The sequence below is a fragment of the Ipomoea triloba genome, chromosome 13 (assembly GCF_003576645.1).
Source record: "Ipomoea triloba cultivar NCNSP0323 chromosome 13, ASM357664v1".
NCBI lineage: Eukaryota > Viridiplantae > Streptophyta > Magnoliopsida > Solanales > Convolvulaceae > Ipomoea > Ipomoea triloba.
In genome coordinates, this window is record NC_044928.1 from 31941934 (window position 1) to 31959463 (window position 17530).

The window sequence follows — 17530 nt, forward strand, 5'->3', positions numbered from 1 at the left end:
TCAGTTCGACTCTATACTTTTTATCCCGCTAATATTCTCTAATCTTGATTAATAATCAATGTTGATGTTGATGTTAACTAGATTACGTAAATATTTTATTTTATTTTTAAATGACAGCTTGCTTCTTTGTTGCATCATATCGCTCAATCATCACTTCAATGGTCAACTTGTCTCATAATGAAATTTATGCTACCTAGTTTCGTCAAGTTAGATCCAAATTATTAATTGAATTTCTTGGCAATATCATCACATCAACAATTTTTTAAAGTCCAAAACCGTGTTTACTTTTCTTTACTCCTGTTTTCTTGTTTCCATCAAATATCCATAATCCATCCATCCTAGCTAGTTGTTGACTATTAGTTTTAGATTAGAGTAACAGCTTACGGATGCATGCCACGAATCTAATAATCTTACAGCTTAATCACTCAATTTGAGATGGGCCCAGCCAGGCCACCTAATTAACATACATGATGTTCAATTTTACCTTTTCAACCCAAACAATAGTAACATGATGCATGCCAGCTTAATTAAAGCATATCAAAATAAACTCTTTGAATAACTCTTTTGAAAATTCCTTTAGAATGATGTGATCCAATGAATTAAAATATATAGATCATCAGATCGTTACTTTCTTGTTTTCAATGTACCAACAACTTTTTCTTTATAATATATTTAATTAAATGGCTAAAATATGAGATGATATGAAAATGCTACAATACATTATTTTAACTGATCGAATTTTATGTATATATTCACTTGCATGCAAGTATATATATATATATTATTCATTTTAATTCAACTTCAATAATGTGTAGTAGCAAATGTACGTTTACAATTGGGCTCAATCGTGAGGGGGAGTGAATACTGAATACACAGGCTATATGAATCAAATGAGATCATATAATGAATTGAAGGTAAATAATGCAATATTTCTTCCTTGGAGAATATGACAGGACTAAGATATGAAAGCAGCATAATTATTGATTCACGCATTTGGACCTCCTTTCTTTTATATTATCTTATATACTATAATTATTATAGGCAATAGTACGAAGTACAAAGTTGAAATAATATATCTTGTCACGTTTTTGGCATAGGCACAATAAATGTAAGAGTTTGAGTTCCATTTTAATTGGTAATGCTTATAGCTATATGATAGGAAATATTCTCCATACATTTCATATACCTGCTCGGGATTTGGTCAGGTAATCGAGAGGAATCATTCCCAAAAGTGACCGACCACAAGCTCAGTATTCCCAACTTAAAGGTGATAGTCAAGCTAACTAAAGACAACAGTAGTGCTTTGGTGCTCATGGACTGACGTTGAGTTGTTTAGATCGAGACGATCATCCCGACCAGGATTAAGGGCATCCATAGAACTGTTGTTTATCCAGAAACGCTTGGCAGAGGGTATCATCTCTTGCACCTCACGACGTATGGAGCCAATATGGCTAGGCTTGTAAGGACGTAGTGTCATGCCCCTAGTCTCGTCAAAACATCTCATAGCAAGAATGTTATACAGCTCGTACTCATCTCGCCTCAAAGGAGCATGAGGTGACATCAGTGTAGGTGGCCTTTCATTAGCTGTGGTGGTAGAGAAGTTTGTCGGGGTTCCAAGTCTGCGAGGCCCTCATTTTCATCCCCTAGGGGGAAGGGGTGCAAAACCCATAGGGTAAGAAGCTGCCAGAGTGGACCAAGACCATAAAGGATGGTGTTAGGTAGTATACCTACGAAGGATTCCTCATCATCGTCTGTGAAGGGAGTAGAAGTGGCACGCTTACCCCGAGTGCAATAGACCTTGAGGGGTGCTGGATAGAGAAAATGACATTCATTCAAAGAAGAGAAAGTCAATAAGTAAGGTAGCCCCGTGTTCAAATGTTTTTTTTTATATATAAAAAAAAGAGCAAAAAGAAATAGGTGGGGATACTTACATAGTGGTGGCCTGTCGCTGAGTTGATAGAAGAGGATGGGATGGTGATAGCTTTTATGGCCATGTGGACCGCCAGTGCAGAGGCGTGCTCTGTTAGAATCTAGGGCAGGATAGGACGGTGGGCTTGGCGGTATTGGGGCCTTGAGGGTTGGCGTGCGTGTACGTGAGTTTGGGGAATGTGGCACACGTGGTTGGAGGGAAAGGTGGAAGCCTTGATTACGTATAAGTGGACGACATCCAAGGGTAGAAGTATAGTATAAAGAGGGGGGGGGGGATGCGATCTGTTAGGATATCATCTTTTGGGACATCATTAACCTACTCGCTTGGTGGTCTGTGTATTCTCTCTTCTACTAGCATACAAGGGTTCGACTTTGCATAGTAGCATTATTATTTATAGTCCATCACTTGGGCTATATTTCACGATAATTAGTACTTATTTGTGTTATTTTGTAATGAGTATGAGTTGGAAAGCATTGGAAGCAAAGACGAGCATTTTCATGCATTTGGAGTCAATGGAGCTAAGGAGAAGCTATGGAGATGAATGCAACACTCCAAAGGAAGCCTAAGAGTTGTATTTTCAATGCCATTGTTCATTTGAGCATTTTCAACTCGATTTTTGACCCATGGTTAAACCCTAGACACTCCATTCACTTCCTTTCATATTTTTAGGTTAGATTAGACTTAGATTTATGTTCTTTAACACTTTTGAAGCTTGTAATCTTGGATTTGGAGCTTGGATTTCAAGATTCTACCATATATTTCAATAGAGAAGTTTTTTTTCTCTCCTCTTTCTTTTGCAAGATTTATGTTTATTACTTATGTTTTTGTGTTCCTTATGCTATTGAATCATGAGTAGTTAGTTTATGGGCTTGAGTTAGAGTTGTGTTATCTATTTTGATGCTTAAGTTGTGATTATTCTGAAAAAGGGGAAGAACCCCAATCTAAGGTTCATGTGTTTATGAAGGTATTGTACTTGAATCTTGTTAATGTTTGATGTACACATTCATTGGCATGTATTTGGATGATTCATTGCCTCAACGAGAGCTGGATGATGAATTCGAGTCACCCCTTGCATAAACCTGATTTTTCCTATGAAAATGTGAGAAATTTGGGGGGTTTAAGATGCTTTGTGTGCTTGATGGTCTTGGAATCGATACACCATGAAAGTGGGGCAATTCGTTGTTCTGATCCTTGTTAATTTGCTCACGTGAGTGACTTATAGACTAGGATACCTATGTGCATTTGTTATTGACTCTTACTTGTTCTACCTAACCCTGTAGGTTGTTGAAGCATCTAAATGATAATGCTCCCTAGCTTGAGTCGTATTTCTTTATTTTGTATTTATCGCTTGTTCATATGTGTTTGTTCTACCTTGTTGTTGTTTGCTTAGTTTCTTGTTGATCTCCTTATGCTAGTGCTTAATTTTGTGATTGCATATTGTATGCCATAAACTTCAATCCTCAGCAGAACGACATTTTACAGCTATACACTCACCATCACTCATTTTTATTACAATCAAGATAGAGAGAGAAAGTGAAGGAGGGAGAAGAAATATTATAAGGTGTTGGGTTAGAAATTATACTTCCTTTGACCATTCTAGTAACCATGCTCAGAAAAAGTAGGAGGGGGGGGGGTGTGGTGGGGTGGGGGATTTATGATTGGGATATGGATATGAACTATAATACATGGTGGGTTGTGGGTGTTAGTCCAAGTAATTTACTGGATCAAAACCGTGAAGGGAAAAACGCAAGCATGGATGCAGTGTCGGATGGTAGTGCGCCGGCCTCCTGTGACCGTCGCGCCTGGCGCCCTGACCGGTGGGCTTGGTGGTATTGGCGCCTTGAGGGGTGGTGTGCGTGTAGATGAGTTTGGGGAACGTGGCACACGTGGTTGGAGGGAAAGGTAGATGCCTTGATTACGTATAAGTGGACGACATCTGATAAGTGCAAAAGATGCCATCTTTATAAGGTTGTTATCGGATCGTCTAGTGCACAATTCGTAGCTTTTGTGTTTGATTTGTCCCTTTATTGCATTAGAATGCTTCATATTGCCATTGGACCCCGTTCCACACTTGGTTAATCATTTTGTAGGTAAAAAGATGGGCAAAAAGGCAGAAAATGGCTAGATTTGGAAGAAGGATTCACGAGTCGAAGTTGGAGTGCGAAATACACCATGGACGCCCAGTGGACGCCCCAGTGGACGCGCGTCCAACGCGCGTCCACCATGCGTCCACCCCTGCGTCCAACTTTTCGCTCTCTGAAGTTTGAAGTCTGTGTAGCAGTCTGCTGTGGACGCGCAGTGGACGCGCGCGTCCACCCGGGCGTCCATCAGGACGCTCGCAGAAGTTGAAGTCTGGACGCATTTATCGCAGTGGACGCGCCCGTGGACGCGCGTCCACCCGTGCGTCCATCGCGGAAAATTGGCGGTTGGGCGAGATTTAAAAGGGGAATTGAGCCATTTTGCAAGGGATCCATCACATTTTCATTTTAGATCAGTTTAGAATATTTCTCTCTCTAGGATTAGCCTAGAGAGATCTCCCCCAATTCACTCCACATTCCCAATTCACTCCACATTGCAATTCTTAGTTTAGATTAGAATTAGAGAAGAATTCCATTGTTGCAAGATTGAGATCTACATTCAATTTCAAGTTCAAGGTTTAATTTCAAGCTAAGTCTTCCTTTTAATTTCTTGTCATTACTTTTGCTTTTGCTATTTCAATTTCAAGTATGATTAGATAGATCTTTGTGGATTTGGATTGAGCAATGTTGTATGGATATTCTTGAGCTTTGAATTGATCAATTAGGTTTTGCAATTGCTTTGATTATGAGTTTGATTGTGTGAATGGTGATCTTCTTTGACTCTTGTGTGGGGATGATCAACCTATATGAGAGGTGTTTGGAGAAGGAGTATCACCTACGAGAGTAGGGATACTCCTTAGCCTAGCCTAGCACGTTTCCTTCCCACCTTTGAGAAAAGGGGGATTGGAAGGCAAATAGCACACCATGTGTTCGATAATTTGCCTCACCTAGCCTAGTTGCCATGAGAATGGGACTATGGACTAGATGATAGGCCAATGACCACGAGAGTGGCGTTGGCATAGTTGTCTTGCCTCATTTTCATTATCTAAGTGTTGCTAGCCTAGTATCTTAGGAAATCAATGATATCTATATGAGTTGCAATATCCAAATTCTCCTTTCCACTTAATTGTTTCCTTTGTTTGTTCCTTATTTTCCTTATGTTTCATGCACCTTTCTTACCTATGTTTGGGTTAGCTTTCAAACACTAAACACTCTTGTGCTTAATCCCCTTACCACTTGAATTCCCTCCTTGCCATCCTTTGAGAACGATACTCGGGAACTTCTTCCCGTTTTACCACCTATTACTTTCCATCCACCGCGAAAACTACACCCTTCAAGAGTCCAAGTATAGTATAACCGGCGGGGNATATGAACTATAATACATGGTGGGTTGTGGGTGTTAGTCCAAGTAATTTACTGGATCAAAACCGTGAAGGGAAAAACGCAAGCATGGATGCAGTGTCGGATGGTAGTGCGCCGGCCTCCTGTGACCGTCGCGCCTGGCGCCCTGACCGGTGGGCTTGGTGGTATTGGCGCCTTGAGGGGTGGTGTGCGTGTAGATGAGTTTGGGGAACGTGGCACACGTGGTTGGAGGGAAAGGTAGATGCCTTGATTACGTATAAGTGGACGACATCTGATAAGTGCAAAAGATGCCATCTTTATAAGGTTGTTATCGGATCGTCTAGTGCACAATTCGTAGCTTTTGTGTTTGATTTGTCCCTTTATTGCATTAGAATGCTTCATATTGCCATTGGACCCCGTTCCACACTTGGTTAATCATTTTGTAGGTAAAAAGATGGGCAAAAAGGCAGAAAATGGCTAGATTTGGAAGAAGGATTCACGAGTCGAAGTTGGAGTGCGAAATACACCATGGACGCCCAGTGGACGCCCCAGTGGACGCGCGTCCAACGCGCGTCCACCATGCGTCCACCCCTGCGTCCAACTTTTCGCTCTCTGAAGTTTGAAGTCTGTGTAGCAGTCTGCTGTGGACGCGCAGTGGACGCGCGCGTCCACCCGGGCGTCCATCAGGACGCTCGCAGAAGTTGAAGTCTGGACGCATTTATCGCAGTGGACGCGCCCGTGGACGCGCGTCCACCCGTGCGTCCATCGCGGAAAATTGGCGGTTGGGCGAGATTTAAAAGGGGAATTGAGCCATTTTGCAAGGGATCCATCACATTTTCATTTTAGATCAGTTTAGAATATTTCTCTCTCTAGGATTAGCCTAGAGAGATCTCCCCCAATTCACTCCACATTCCCAATTCACTCCACATTGCAATTCTTAGTTTAGATTAGAATTAGAGAAGAATTCCATTGTTGCAAGATTGAGATCTACATTCAATTTCAAGTTCAAGGTTTAATTTCAAGCTAAGTCTTCCTTTTAATTTCTTGTCATTACTTTTGCTTTTGCTATTTCAATTTCAAGTATGATTAGATAGATCTTTGTGGATTTGGATTGAGCAATGTTGTATGGATATTCTTGAGCTTTGAATTGATCAATTAGGTTTTGCAATTGCTTTGATTATGAGTTTGATTGTGTGAATGGTGATCTTCTTTGACTCTTGTGTGGGGATGATCAACCTATATGAGAGGTGTTTGGAGAAGGAGTATCACCTACGAGAGTAGGGATACTCCTTAGCCTAGCCTAGCACGTTTCCTTCCCACCTTTGAGAAAAGGGGGATTGGAAGGCAAATAGCACACCATGTGTTCGATAATTTGCCTCACCTAGCCTAGTTGCCATGAGAATGGGACTATGGACTAGATGATAGGCCAATGACCACGAGAGTGGCGTTGGCATAGTTGTCTTGCCTCATTTTCATTATCTAAGTGTTGCTAGCCTAGTATCTTAGGAAATCAATGATATCTATATGAGTTGCAATATCCAAATTCTCCTTTCCACTTAATTGTTTCCTTTGTTTGTTCCTTATTTTCCTTATGTTTCATGCACCTTTCTTACCTATGTTTGGGTTAGCTTTCAAACACTAAACACTCTTGTGCTTAATCCCCTTACCACTTGAATTCCCTCCTTGCCATCCTTTGAGAACGATACTCGGGAACTTCTTCCCGTTTTACCACCTATTACTTTCCATCCACCGCGAAAACTACACCCTTCAAGAGTCCAAGTATAGTATAACCGGCGGGGNGGGGGGGGGGGGGGGGGGGGGATGCGACCTGTCAGGACATCATCTTCTGAGACATGATTAACCTACTCGCTTGGTGGTCTGTGCATTCTCTCTTCTACTAGCATACAAGGGTTCGACTATGCATAGTAGGATTATTATTTATAGTCCATCACTTGGGCTATATTTCACATTATCTGTTATTTATTTATTTATTCTTTAGGCCGCTATTTTGGGTCATCGTTTCAGGCTTTATACGCCGCACTAATTTGGGCCTAGCGCCTTGAGCAATAGTATTACTATTTTCCTACCCCCAACTCTCATTCTATATTTTCATACCTAGGTTATGGTAGACTCGGTCCCAACAAAACTATCAAATAACAACAACAGTGCAGGGATGGAATCGAAATGAAATTATTCCCCTCTTTATATACTTCAAATAAATATTACATCAACAGCCACTTGTGCATGCTAGTGTGCACTGATGAACAGTGAGGTTTGGTTGACTTGGACTGTCAAGGGCGATTGGATTTGCTGCTCTAATGTCTAATGTCTAAACAAACAGTCTCACGTGCTCAATTAGTTTGTCTTTTAATTACTTCATATTTAAGTATTTCGTACGTTGTATCAACGTGCATTCATAGTGTTAACACACCACGAAACGGAATATAATATTTGCAGTTTGGTAGAGATCGAAATGGGAGATTGGAGTTTGTAGCAGAGGCAGGGGTGGTCACTGGTCATGTCACGTGAGGCTTCAATTCTTTGCATTGTTGTCCCAAAAAAATGGTGCATCTCACTGTGCCATTTAAGATTCGCACACGAGGTTAGTTTTGTTGTTAATGTGAATGCATAAATAATTCAAATAAAAATGTTATAAACATATAATTCAGGAAATCACTTCCAGCTCTATTTCCTGTTTAAGTAAATAATGGTTCCAACGACATGTTAATTCTTTAATTTATGTTGTTTCTCTAACTTTTTTTTTTTTTTTTTTAATAAGCCTTCTATTATACATATATATGACATGGTTCGACATTTACAAAGATTGGGCGATTTTTCCTACAAAGTTGGTGAGTTATCGTACTGAACGTACTAGCATTACATTAACTAAAGCTAGCTAAAATATCAAAGCAAAGCATACAACAGAATTAATTCTTCCAACTACCATGCAAACTAGAGTCTTATACCACGCTTGGAACTGAACTTCCACTCACCCACCCCAAATGCCCAACACACTTCAATGTGTTGCAAGTTGCAAGAGATTTACTAAAATGGCATAAAATATTATTATGTAGTATATGGCCACATATACTGACATACTATTCCTACAAAAGAGTTTAAATCTAACACTCTCATTTTGTAGAGTAACCGAGGTGTTATTGAACTAAAAGTTAATTGGCTAGCTAGTAAACACTTCATATTTATACATATATTAAAAAAATATTTGTATATAATATTCGCTTGTGTTTTATGTCCTTTGTTTCTGTATATATGTTCTTGATGGGTGATGGCATTATATGCATGCATGTATGGTATAAAAGCATGGCATAGTGATGGGATATGAATCCGGCCATATTTATTACACAATAAAAAAATACAAAAACTTGATGCACACATGCTTTGGGAGAAGTGAAGGGCAGTAGTGGTGAGAGAGAAGTGAAAAGGACGAGTAGAGAGGGAAAAACAGAAGAGCCAACAAAGGTACACTGCAAAACCCATACTTTATACCTACACCCATATATATATATATATATATATATACGTTATACATATGAAAATATCGAAAAAGTTAATCTCACCCATGGTATTTATAGCGTATCGAGATTTGAGACTGTCAATACATAACCAAAATTTTCTTTTCAGTTTTCACACTATTGTCTACTGACCAGTTCAGTCTTTTAGTCAAGTCTTCAATTTTTTTGCCTTCCCACAACTACCCACCCACTCACCCACCAAATGGTATTAATAAAAACAGTAAAGGAGCTGAATATAAATAAGAAAAAAAAACTTTTACAATTATTGTATTATAGTCAGTCAACTAATAAACACGAAATATATGACATAATCATTTCAAGAATACAAACTTTAACAAATAAAGAAAAAGAGTAAAATTTCCAGTTGTTTACCATTTCATCATATAACAAGGACCATTTCCTCAATGTGTGTGTGTGTTTTTTTTCTGTTTTTTTTTAAATAACCAAAAAAATCAACCATTACTATCTCAGGGTGTAGGTCGAAGAGCAAATTATACAAAATAAATAAATTATATCATAAAAATGCAGTGGGACAACTCAAAATGATATTAAGAAAAATTAAACAGTAATATTCTGTACTAAAAAAACAGTAATATTCAATATTAAAACTTCGTTCATTGGGCATCATTCTTTTTCTATTTATGTATGCATCAGTGGGTTTTAGCATTCTGGTTCTGGGGTTTTGTCACGTTGTAGAGAGAAAATTCTAGGCCATAGATTATAGATACCTAATCTCATTTCATATCTAGAAAGGGAGGTTTTGGGTTCTTTGGTTTTTGATAAAGGTTGGTCTTTTTGTATCTATAAATAAGAGTATCTGTTCCGAAAGCTTCGCTTCGCTTTTGTTCACTTTTTTTCATTTTTATTTTTCTGGCTGTGTGAAGGGCCCTAGAGAGAGAGAGAGAGAGAGAGAGAGAGAGAGTGTGTGTGTGTGTTAGAGTGTGAAGGGGTGTTGTGGTAGAAGAGATTTATGTCGGCAAGGTCTGGGTTGGGTATTGTGATTCGGGCTCCTCTCTTGAAGCTCTGTGTCATCGTGTCATCTGCGCTGTTGATTGATCTTTGTATGCAAAGAATCCTCCTCTGCTGTGCCCTCAAGCAGATAACTGCCGTGTTTGACCAAACTGTTTCGATGCGTTTGAGGCCCAGAAGGTAACAAATTTCAAACCTTAAACCCTAGTGGTTTATTAAGTTTTTGGTTGTGCATGATTGTTGGATGTTTTGAGAGCCGATCTGTAATGGACTTGTGTTATTTCTGTTGTGCTTTCTGCAGGACTTGTTCTGGAGGAGAGTGTTTCGGAGGATTTCATATAAAGAGATTATTACATACTTTCTTGATCTCGAAACGGCCTCTCAGTTAATAGGGCTCTAGATTAACTTTAATATTATTTTTGGTTTGGTTGGGAGAGATTTTGATGCTTATTTTCCTGATTTACAACATTTGTTCATTTCAAATTTTGAGTTTATACTTAAAGCCAGAGCCTTTCTTTCCGGGAAAATTTTGTTATAGGAGTATAGTGAGTGAAAATGCCAGAGTCTCAGAGACAACCCCTTTCAAATCAAAAAAGTTTTTGTAAAAAATTGAAACCTAGAGCTGAACCCTTGAAACCCATGAGGAGAGTCCGGATTGTGTGCGACGATCCGGATGCTACTGATTCATCCGACGACGAGGGAGTCGTCCATGTGAAAAGGCCGAAGCTTTTTGTTCGTGAGATTCATCTTCCCTTTGCTGACCCTTTCAGTTGCCCAGCCAAAGCCCCTGAGACAGAGAGTTCTTGTCAAGATAGCAACAATGGGGAGAAAGAGAAAAACCCCCCCACTAGGAAGAAGGTTTTAGCTAAAACCCCGGGTCAGCCTCAGACAGACTCTTCAGTGAAACTTAGAGGTGTCAGACAGCGGAAATGGGGGAAATGGGCTGCTGAAATTCGTGATCCTTTCAAGGGGAGAAGGGTGTGGCTGGGTACTTACAACAGTGCTGAGGAGGCCTCCAGAGCTTATGAAAGTAAACGCCTTGAATTTGAAGCTATGTGTAAGAACGATATGGATAATGATAGCAATGAGAATTCCCACTCTCACTCACTGGCGATTTCGAAGCCTCAGGATCTGGATATGACTGCAGCCTACAGTGCCTTGGAGGAGGACTCTGCAGAAAGCTTGGCGTCGCACACCTCTCAACCTTCTCCATCATCAGTTCTTGAAGTGACCTCCCTGGCCTCTGCCAATAAGTTTGTTGTTGATGTTATTCTTGAAGCTAATGGCTGTGAACAAAATGCCCCCGAGTTGGGTGTTATGGCAGATGAGAATCCTGTAATGCCTCAAATTGATGATGAGATGGAGAAGGGGCCTAAACTAGGGGTTATGGATGATGAGACTCTGGTAGTGGCTGAAATTGGTCAATCTATGGAGAAAGTGCCTGATCTGGGTGTTATGGATGAGAGTCTTTCATTGGCTCGAATGGCTGAAGGGATTGAATTTGATATGGAGCTAGATGCCCTCCTTGCAGGCAATGATTTGAGGCAGTGTCTTGATGACTTTGTTCTTGGCGACTTTGAGGACTTTCCAATGTACGGGTTTGAGGGTGATGAGCAGTTGCCTGCTACTTTGCCTGACTTTGATTTTGACCTCGACTTCAATTTTGAGGGTTGCAACGACACTTGGATGGATGATGCTCCCATGATGACCGGAACAACATCCCTCAACATAGCTTGCCTATAAATTTTGCAGCTAATAGGAGTTTTATTATTTCGCTATGAGTAGTCAAAATTAGTAGAAAGTGAGTTTTTGAACCTCGAGGACAGATAAGTATTGTTCTTGAGCTAAATAAAGTTTCCGACTTTGTGGTTTTGTTCTAGTATTTTTGTTTTCTTTGTTTGGTCTAGGAGAGGTTTTGATTGATGGAGTTGTTTGTCCCTTGGGTTTTCTTGTGCTGTTAGAGCCGTCCAAGGAGCTCTCGGCATCTCTATCTATCTTAGCAGAGTTTATGTATGAGCGAAGATGATGTTTGTTTTGTATTTGACATGATGAATGAGATACTGAGTTACTATCTTTGTTCTTGATGGATTATGTTGGTTTTTTTTTTCTTCTTCACATTGCTCTACACTGATGGATTTTGATTGTTGATGTGTGAATTTTGTTGAGATATCTGTTAGAATATGAAAGTATATGTACAAAATTATTGTGAATACTATCAGATTATTAACCTGTGGTAGGTACATTATGGTCTATCCAATAAGAATGGCCGATATTGCACAATTCAGTTTTTTGCATTTTGATATATGGAATTGAATGATAATTTTGTTGTTGTGATGGCAATGGATATAGATTGGGATGTTATGTGGTGGGGATTTGATAGTCACAAATGCCAAATGCTTTGATTCCATCATTTTTGTTTGTATGCATTTAGATTGGAGTAGTATGATGATGTTTGTATTATTAGATTAGATTAGAGTACAAAATTCTGATTTAGTATGTTACTAAGTTAACAATATAATGCAGTCGCGGCTTTGTTTTGTTACTAACAACAATTACATAGTTGGTAGGGGCAGTGTCTGTTTGTGCAAGTTGGATGGCTATGGCATTATTTACCATTCAGGTGGTAGAGTGGTAGGTAAGATAACATGCATATTATTATGTAAATTACTCATATTTAATTAATACTCCGTAATAATTTTAGGGTTTAGAAAGACAAGAGATGAGAAAACGGAATCAGCATTTTACCAGTATAGTAAAGAAGAGGTGTGAAGAAGAGTGAAGGTGAAAATGGTGGCCACAAACACAAGATTGTGTATAGAACAAAGATAAGGATTTTACACGTCGAATTGGCCCCATTTCTTGCTGTAAATTCACATGATTTTGTCTCGTTTCTGTCATGTTTTTCTTCTTCTGTAAAAACTCTCTTCAGCTACTTCACTTCAGTCAAAGAAAAATGCTTGTGGTTCTGAATATTTATAATTTATACTAGTAAGTAAAGAAAATCAATCAATAATAATAATAATAATAATAGCATGTGCATTAGGTAAGGCAGGGCCCAACCAAGTGCAAAACATCATAATAGTGTGGAGTGTTCTGATGTAAATTGGGCAGGGCATGTCAAAAGCAAAAATTCTACTACAGGCGGCCTTGAGAAGAATTATAGTCAGAATTATCGGCGTCGTTAATAATTAACTGCGCCATCATAGGTTGACGTTATGCTCATAGCATTGGTTCAACATCTTTGTCCAATTCGTTAATTTTATTCATTGTTTTCTCCGAAGCAACAAAGACAATAATATTTTTATAAGTTAGAATAAGATAATATATTTTATAAGTTAGAATAATGTATTTTATGAATTAAAATAATATATTTTATTTGTTTTTAGACTATGGTCCACATAGTCACGTGGACAAAGACTAAGGTCCACCTAATAATCCTCCGAATAAACGGTGTTGGGCCATGCGCCTGAGGATGAATATGATCAGCCCATAACTGGTCAAGAAGGTTTCCTTATTAGATGGGCCTCAAAGCATTGACCGACGACGACTGATTGAGATGATTAGCCCATTGAGCTGAATTACTAAATACAATATTCACTTTGTACATTTATACTTTAGGAAAATTATACATGGTTCAGGGTCTCCATTACATTGGCACCATGATTCAAAATAACATTTGAATTATATGTATGAAATTAACATATTAAGTGATTGTCGTTAAAAAATTATGTATCTATAAATAAGTTGAAGACCTCCACTAAACATATTGTAAGGTAGGTTGGTTCGATCATCAACCCTTTGTACCCTGTGGTGGCCGTGGCCAAACAACGTTGTGCACTTGGCCTTCACGCTATGGGCTAGCACCCGACCGTGTGCATGGCTCCCACGCGGCACTCATACTTGAGGCTCGACACGTCTTCTGAGACCCTATAAATATAGCATTTATTGCTGGGAAGGGGACTTGTTTTCTCTTTTAATAGTTGAATAGCTCAGGAACTCTGATCCTGTCATGTTGATCGGACTAGACCTTTAGGATATCTCTTGTATCTAATCTGTAATTAATAAAATACACTTCATCGTACGACCCTTGTATTTACCATATCAGGTACCTTGCTCAGCTAGGTTGTCTGCTCGGAGACAAATAAATACTCTAGTGCCATCCAGCTCAGTCTGAAGTAATAGGTGCCTTGCTCAGCTCCGCTGTGTGCTCTGAGACAAGTAAATAAATTGTTAACTCATGTTACTTTGAAAAATGGGGTCCCCACAACATGCAGAAATCTGAAAAGTGCATTACATATATTGGACATTGGGAATTATTATTATGTTGTTGACCCTAACATTGATTTATTTAGTTGCAGCATTTACAGCACTCAGCTGCATATGTATTATCCTCACCAAACCTCCATTAATTATGATGTGTTCGTACGACAGTACGTCTACCAACTCAATGGCTCAATTCATCCAGCTGGTTACATTGGAGCACCTACGCTTTAAATGAGTTTAAATTTCATGACTTGTCTCTGAGACCCCAATCACTTCAAAGTATAAATGAGAGAGAGAGAGAGAGTACGTGTGTGTCGATATATATATATATATATATATATATATATATATATATATATATATATATATATGTATGTATATATGTATGTATATATGTATGTATAGGCTTGATCAGATGTGAACAATCTCTTAAGTGCGGCTGTGTGGCCTGATTTGCACCATTGGATTCCATGATCTAAGACTTCATATTAATCCATCCAATAAAGGTGTTTGATCTTTGTTACGCGAACTGGAAGGATACTGGAAGGATAATGTTGACAATTCACTACAATTTCAAAACCCAGCAACGAACAACGACGACGACGGAGACTTGAAGTCGATGAGCACTGAGCAACGAATACCAGACGAGCGTAGAAAGACTCCATCACCAGCAACGAATGCTCAGTCCTCAACAAAACGGACAGGTCGACTCTAACAAAGGAACAAGAATGGAGTAATTCGCAATAGTTTGTGCATTATCAGCATTAATCTGGTTCATATTTGAGATAATATTGGTGTAATTCACAATAGTACGTGTATTTGGTGTGTGGTGGTTAATATGAGAAATGGTGTGTTTTAATATGAGGAATTGTGCATTTTAGAGCGTATAATGGTGTGTTTTAATACGTTTGTTGGTGCATTTGAATTGACAAGGTGTATTTGGGTATGTTGGGGAATGGTGTGTTTTAATTTGTCTAGTGGTGCATTTTATAGCGTAGAATGGTGTGTTTTAATACACATGGTAGCTAGTGAGTTTTACGATAGTAGTTGCATTTGGTGTGTGGTGGTTAAGTGGTGTGTTTTAATCTAAGAACTGGTGTATTTTACAACGTAGAATGGTGTGTTTTAATACGTTTGTTGGTGCATTTGAATTAGCTAGGTGTATTTGGGTATGGTGGGGAATGGTGTGTTTTAATTTGTCTAGTGGTGCATTTTAATACAAATGTTGATGAGTTTTACAAGAGTAGTTGCATCTGGTGTGTGGTGGTTAAGTGATGTGTTTTAATATGAGAACTGATGCATTTTAGTATATAGAATGATGTGTTTTAATACGTTTGTTGGTGCATTCTGTATCCCTAACATTACATTCCCCACTTACAATTACCATAAAGCCCCCACTTAACTTACACGAATTAAACTTCCTAAATCCTAATATATAACATCCACAGTCTAATCACCTCAATCCAGCGGCATATGTTAGGCCACATGACTGCATGTACTGTGCAGGCCGCATATAAATAAAATTATATATATATATATATATATATATATGCTTCACCAGGTAAAAAATGTGCACAGTTGCTTACTGTAGATATAGTACAAATCAATAGCCCATATGGAATATTAATTACAAAACGTGCAGTGATATAATTGTAATTTTGAGTAAGTCAGTATGTCTTTTGTATCCGAGTGCGCATTTTTTCTTCTTCAAGTGAACATGTTTCATTTTTCAAGTGCATATTTCTCTTCTTTGAGTGCATGATTTTGTTCAGTAGATAGTTTCTCCTTTGGGTGCACATCTTTGTGCCTTTGAGTGCAAAAATTTAATCTTCAAGTGCATATATATATATATATATATATATATATATATATATATATATATATAGAATATGATTGTATTGGATTAAGTGGCATCTCTAATGGATTATGAAGATGTTATTTTTAGTCTTTTTTTACATTTATTAGCTTATCAAAAAGTTAATTTTACCAAACACATTTAAGCATAATTAGCTAGTTTAACAAATCTTGGACCTGTTTGGTAAAATAGTTAGCCTATCAGATTAGCCAATTTTGGCTTATTTGGTCACTATTAATTAGCTATTTGACTTGTTTAAAAAAAATCAATATAAGTGTTTAGTTAATCAACTTTTTGTAACTTGAAAATGCTAAAATTCAAAAAGTAGCTCGTTTCAAATAGCTTTTTGATAAAAGAAATTATACCAAACAGCTATAAGCTAACAGCTAATTTACCAAACACTTTTTTTTACCATCAGCTAATGTTATGAAATACTTATACCCCTAATCCAATCAGCTAACATCCATATCATTTACCAAACAAGGCTTATGGTTTTAACTTCTAGTTTATAGCTTTTTAGGTTTCTAGATTTGTCAAATATCGCCGTTGTACTTCATATTAATATTAATTATAATCTTCAAACTCGCTACATAGTACAGATTACATTGGAAAATCTGTCAAATAATTACGTATTTCACTATTACACATAAATATATGTACCCGTTGGGACAAATTTTCTGGCAATAATGTTGTACAATATGAATAACACTAATGAGATGAGTTTTGGTAGTAGCTGTATATCATAAAGACAATGTTACAATATTAATTAATATCATCAAATCAATGCCAGGCCTAGCTGTTTAAGCTGGGCATGGCAGAAAGGAGTAGTTCGCGACTTGGAGGTCAAATTGGATGCAAAAAAACGTAGCTCAATGAATTCAAGAGGTATCGGTTGGACGTGGTCCTATTTGTCAGTGTATTGAGAAAGCAAAATGGTGGATCAACAGAGATTGGAGAATTTCATTCTGGGTGGTCTACCGCAAACAAAACAAGGTGGCAGACTGCCTTGCGTCGTTTGGTGCTCTTCAAGGGGATGAGAGGAAGATTGTTGATGTTTGCCCAGTCGTGAGTGTGGAGGCATACCTTGACGATTTGGCGCATGTTACGATGACGCGTAGAGTGGTGGAGTCAATATAGTGCTTGGCTTCCCAGGGGTTCCCCTCCATACCTGATTTAAAAAAAAAATGCCAGGCCTAGTTTTTTTTTTTTTTTTTAATATAATATTCTAAGTTTTTTAGCTTTGTCAAATTATATTATATATATTCCTATAAATCCGGCTCAAGATCTATGAAGGAGGTCAATTCTAAGTTGCCTAATTAATTTTAAGTTTCTCTTCACTTGTACATTCTTACGCACAATAAGTCTTAATCATTACTTATGGTCTAAAAAAATTTCAATGACTTCTCACTTCTAAGGTTTCCAATGGAGTTTAAACTTCACCTGATGTTGGAAGCAAGATTAAATGATGCTTTTATTATTTGCACTGTGTTTGACTGAGTTGGGTATTTGATGGCTTGATTTTACATGGGAGGGATAGAACATATATTATATTTATGGAGGT

General features: G+C 38.2%; 1 protein-coding gene across 1 annotated transcript; it reads left to right on the forward strand.

Moving 5' to 3' along the window:
- The first annotated feature begins 9590 nt into the window (after window positions 1–9590).
- On the forward strand, window positions 9591–11935 carry LOC116002602 (ethylene-responsive transcription factor ERF118-like). The gene is made up of 2 exons (XM_031242766.1): window positions 9591–10031; window positions 10153–11935. The coding sequence occupies exon 2, from the start codon at window positions 10407–10409 to the stop codon at window positions 11592–11594; it is 1188 nt and encodes a 395-aa protein (XP_031098626.1). The 5' UTR covers window positions 9591–10031; window positions 10153–10406; the 3' UTR covers window positions 11595–11935.
- Window positions 11936–17530: the final 5595 nt, after the last annotated feature.

Bases quoted from the DNA above. Each gene is read 5' to 3' on its own strand.
- LOC116002602 (XM_031242766.1), top strand. From the start codon at position 10,407: ATGCCAGAGTCTCAGAGACAACCCCTTTCAAATCAAAAAAGTTTTTGT.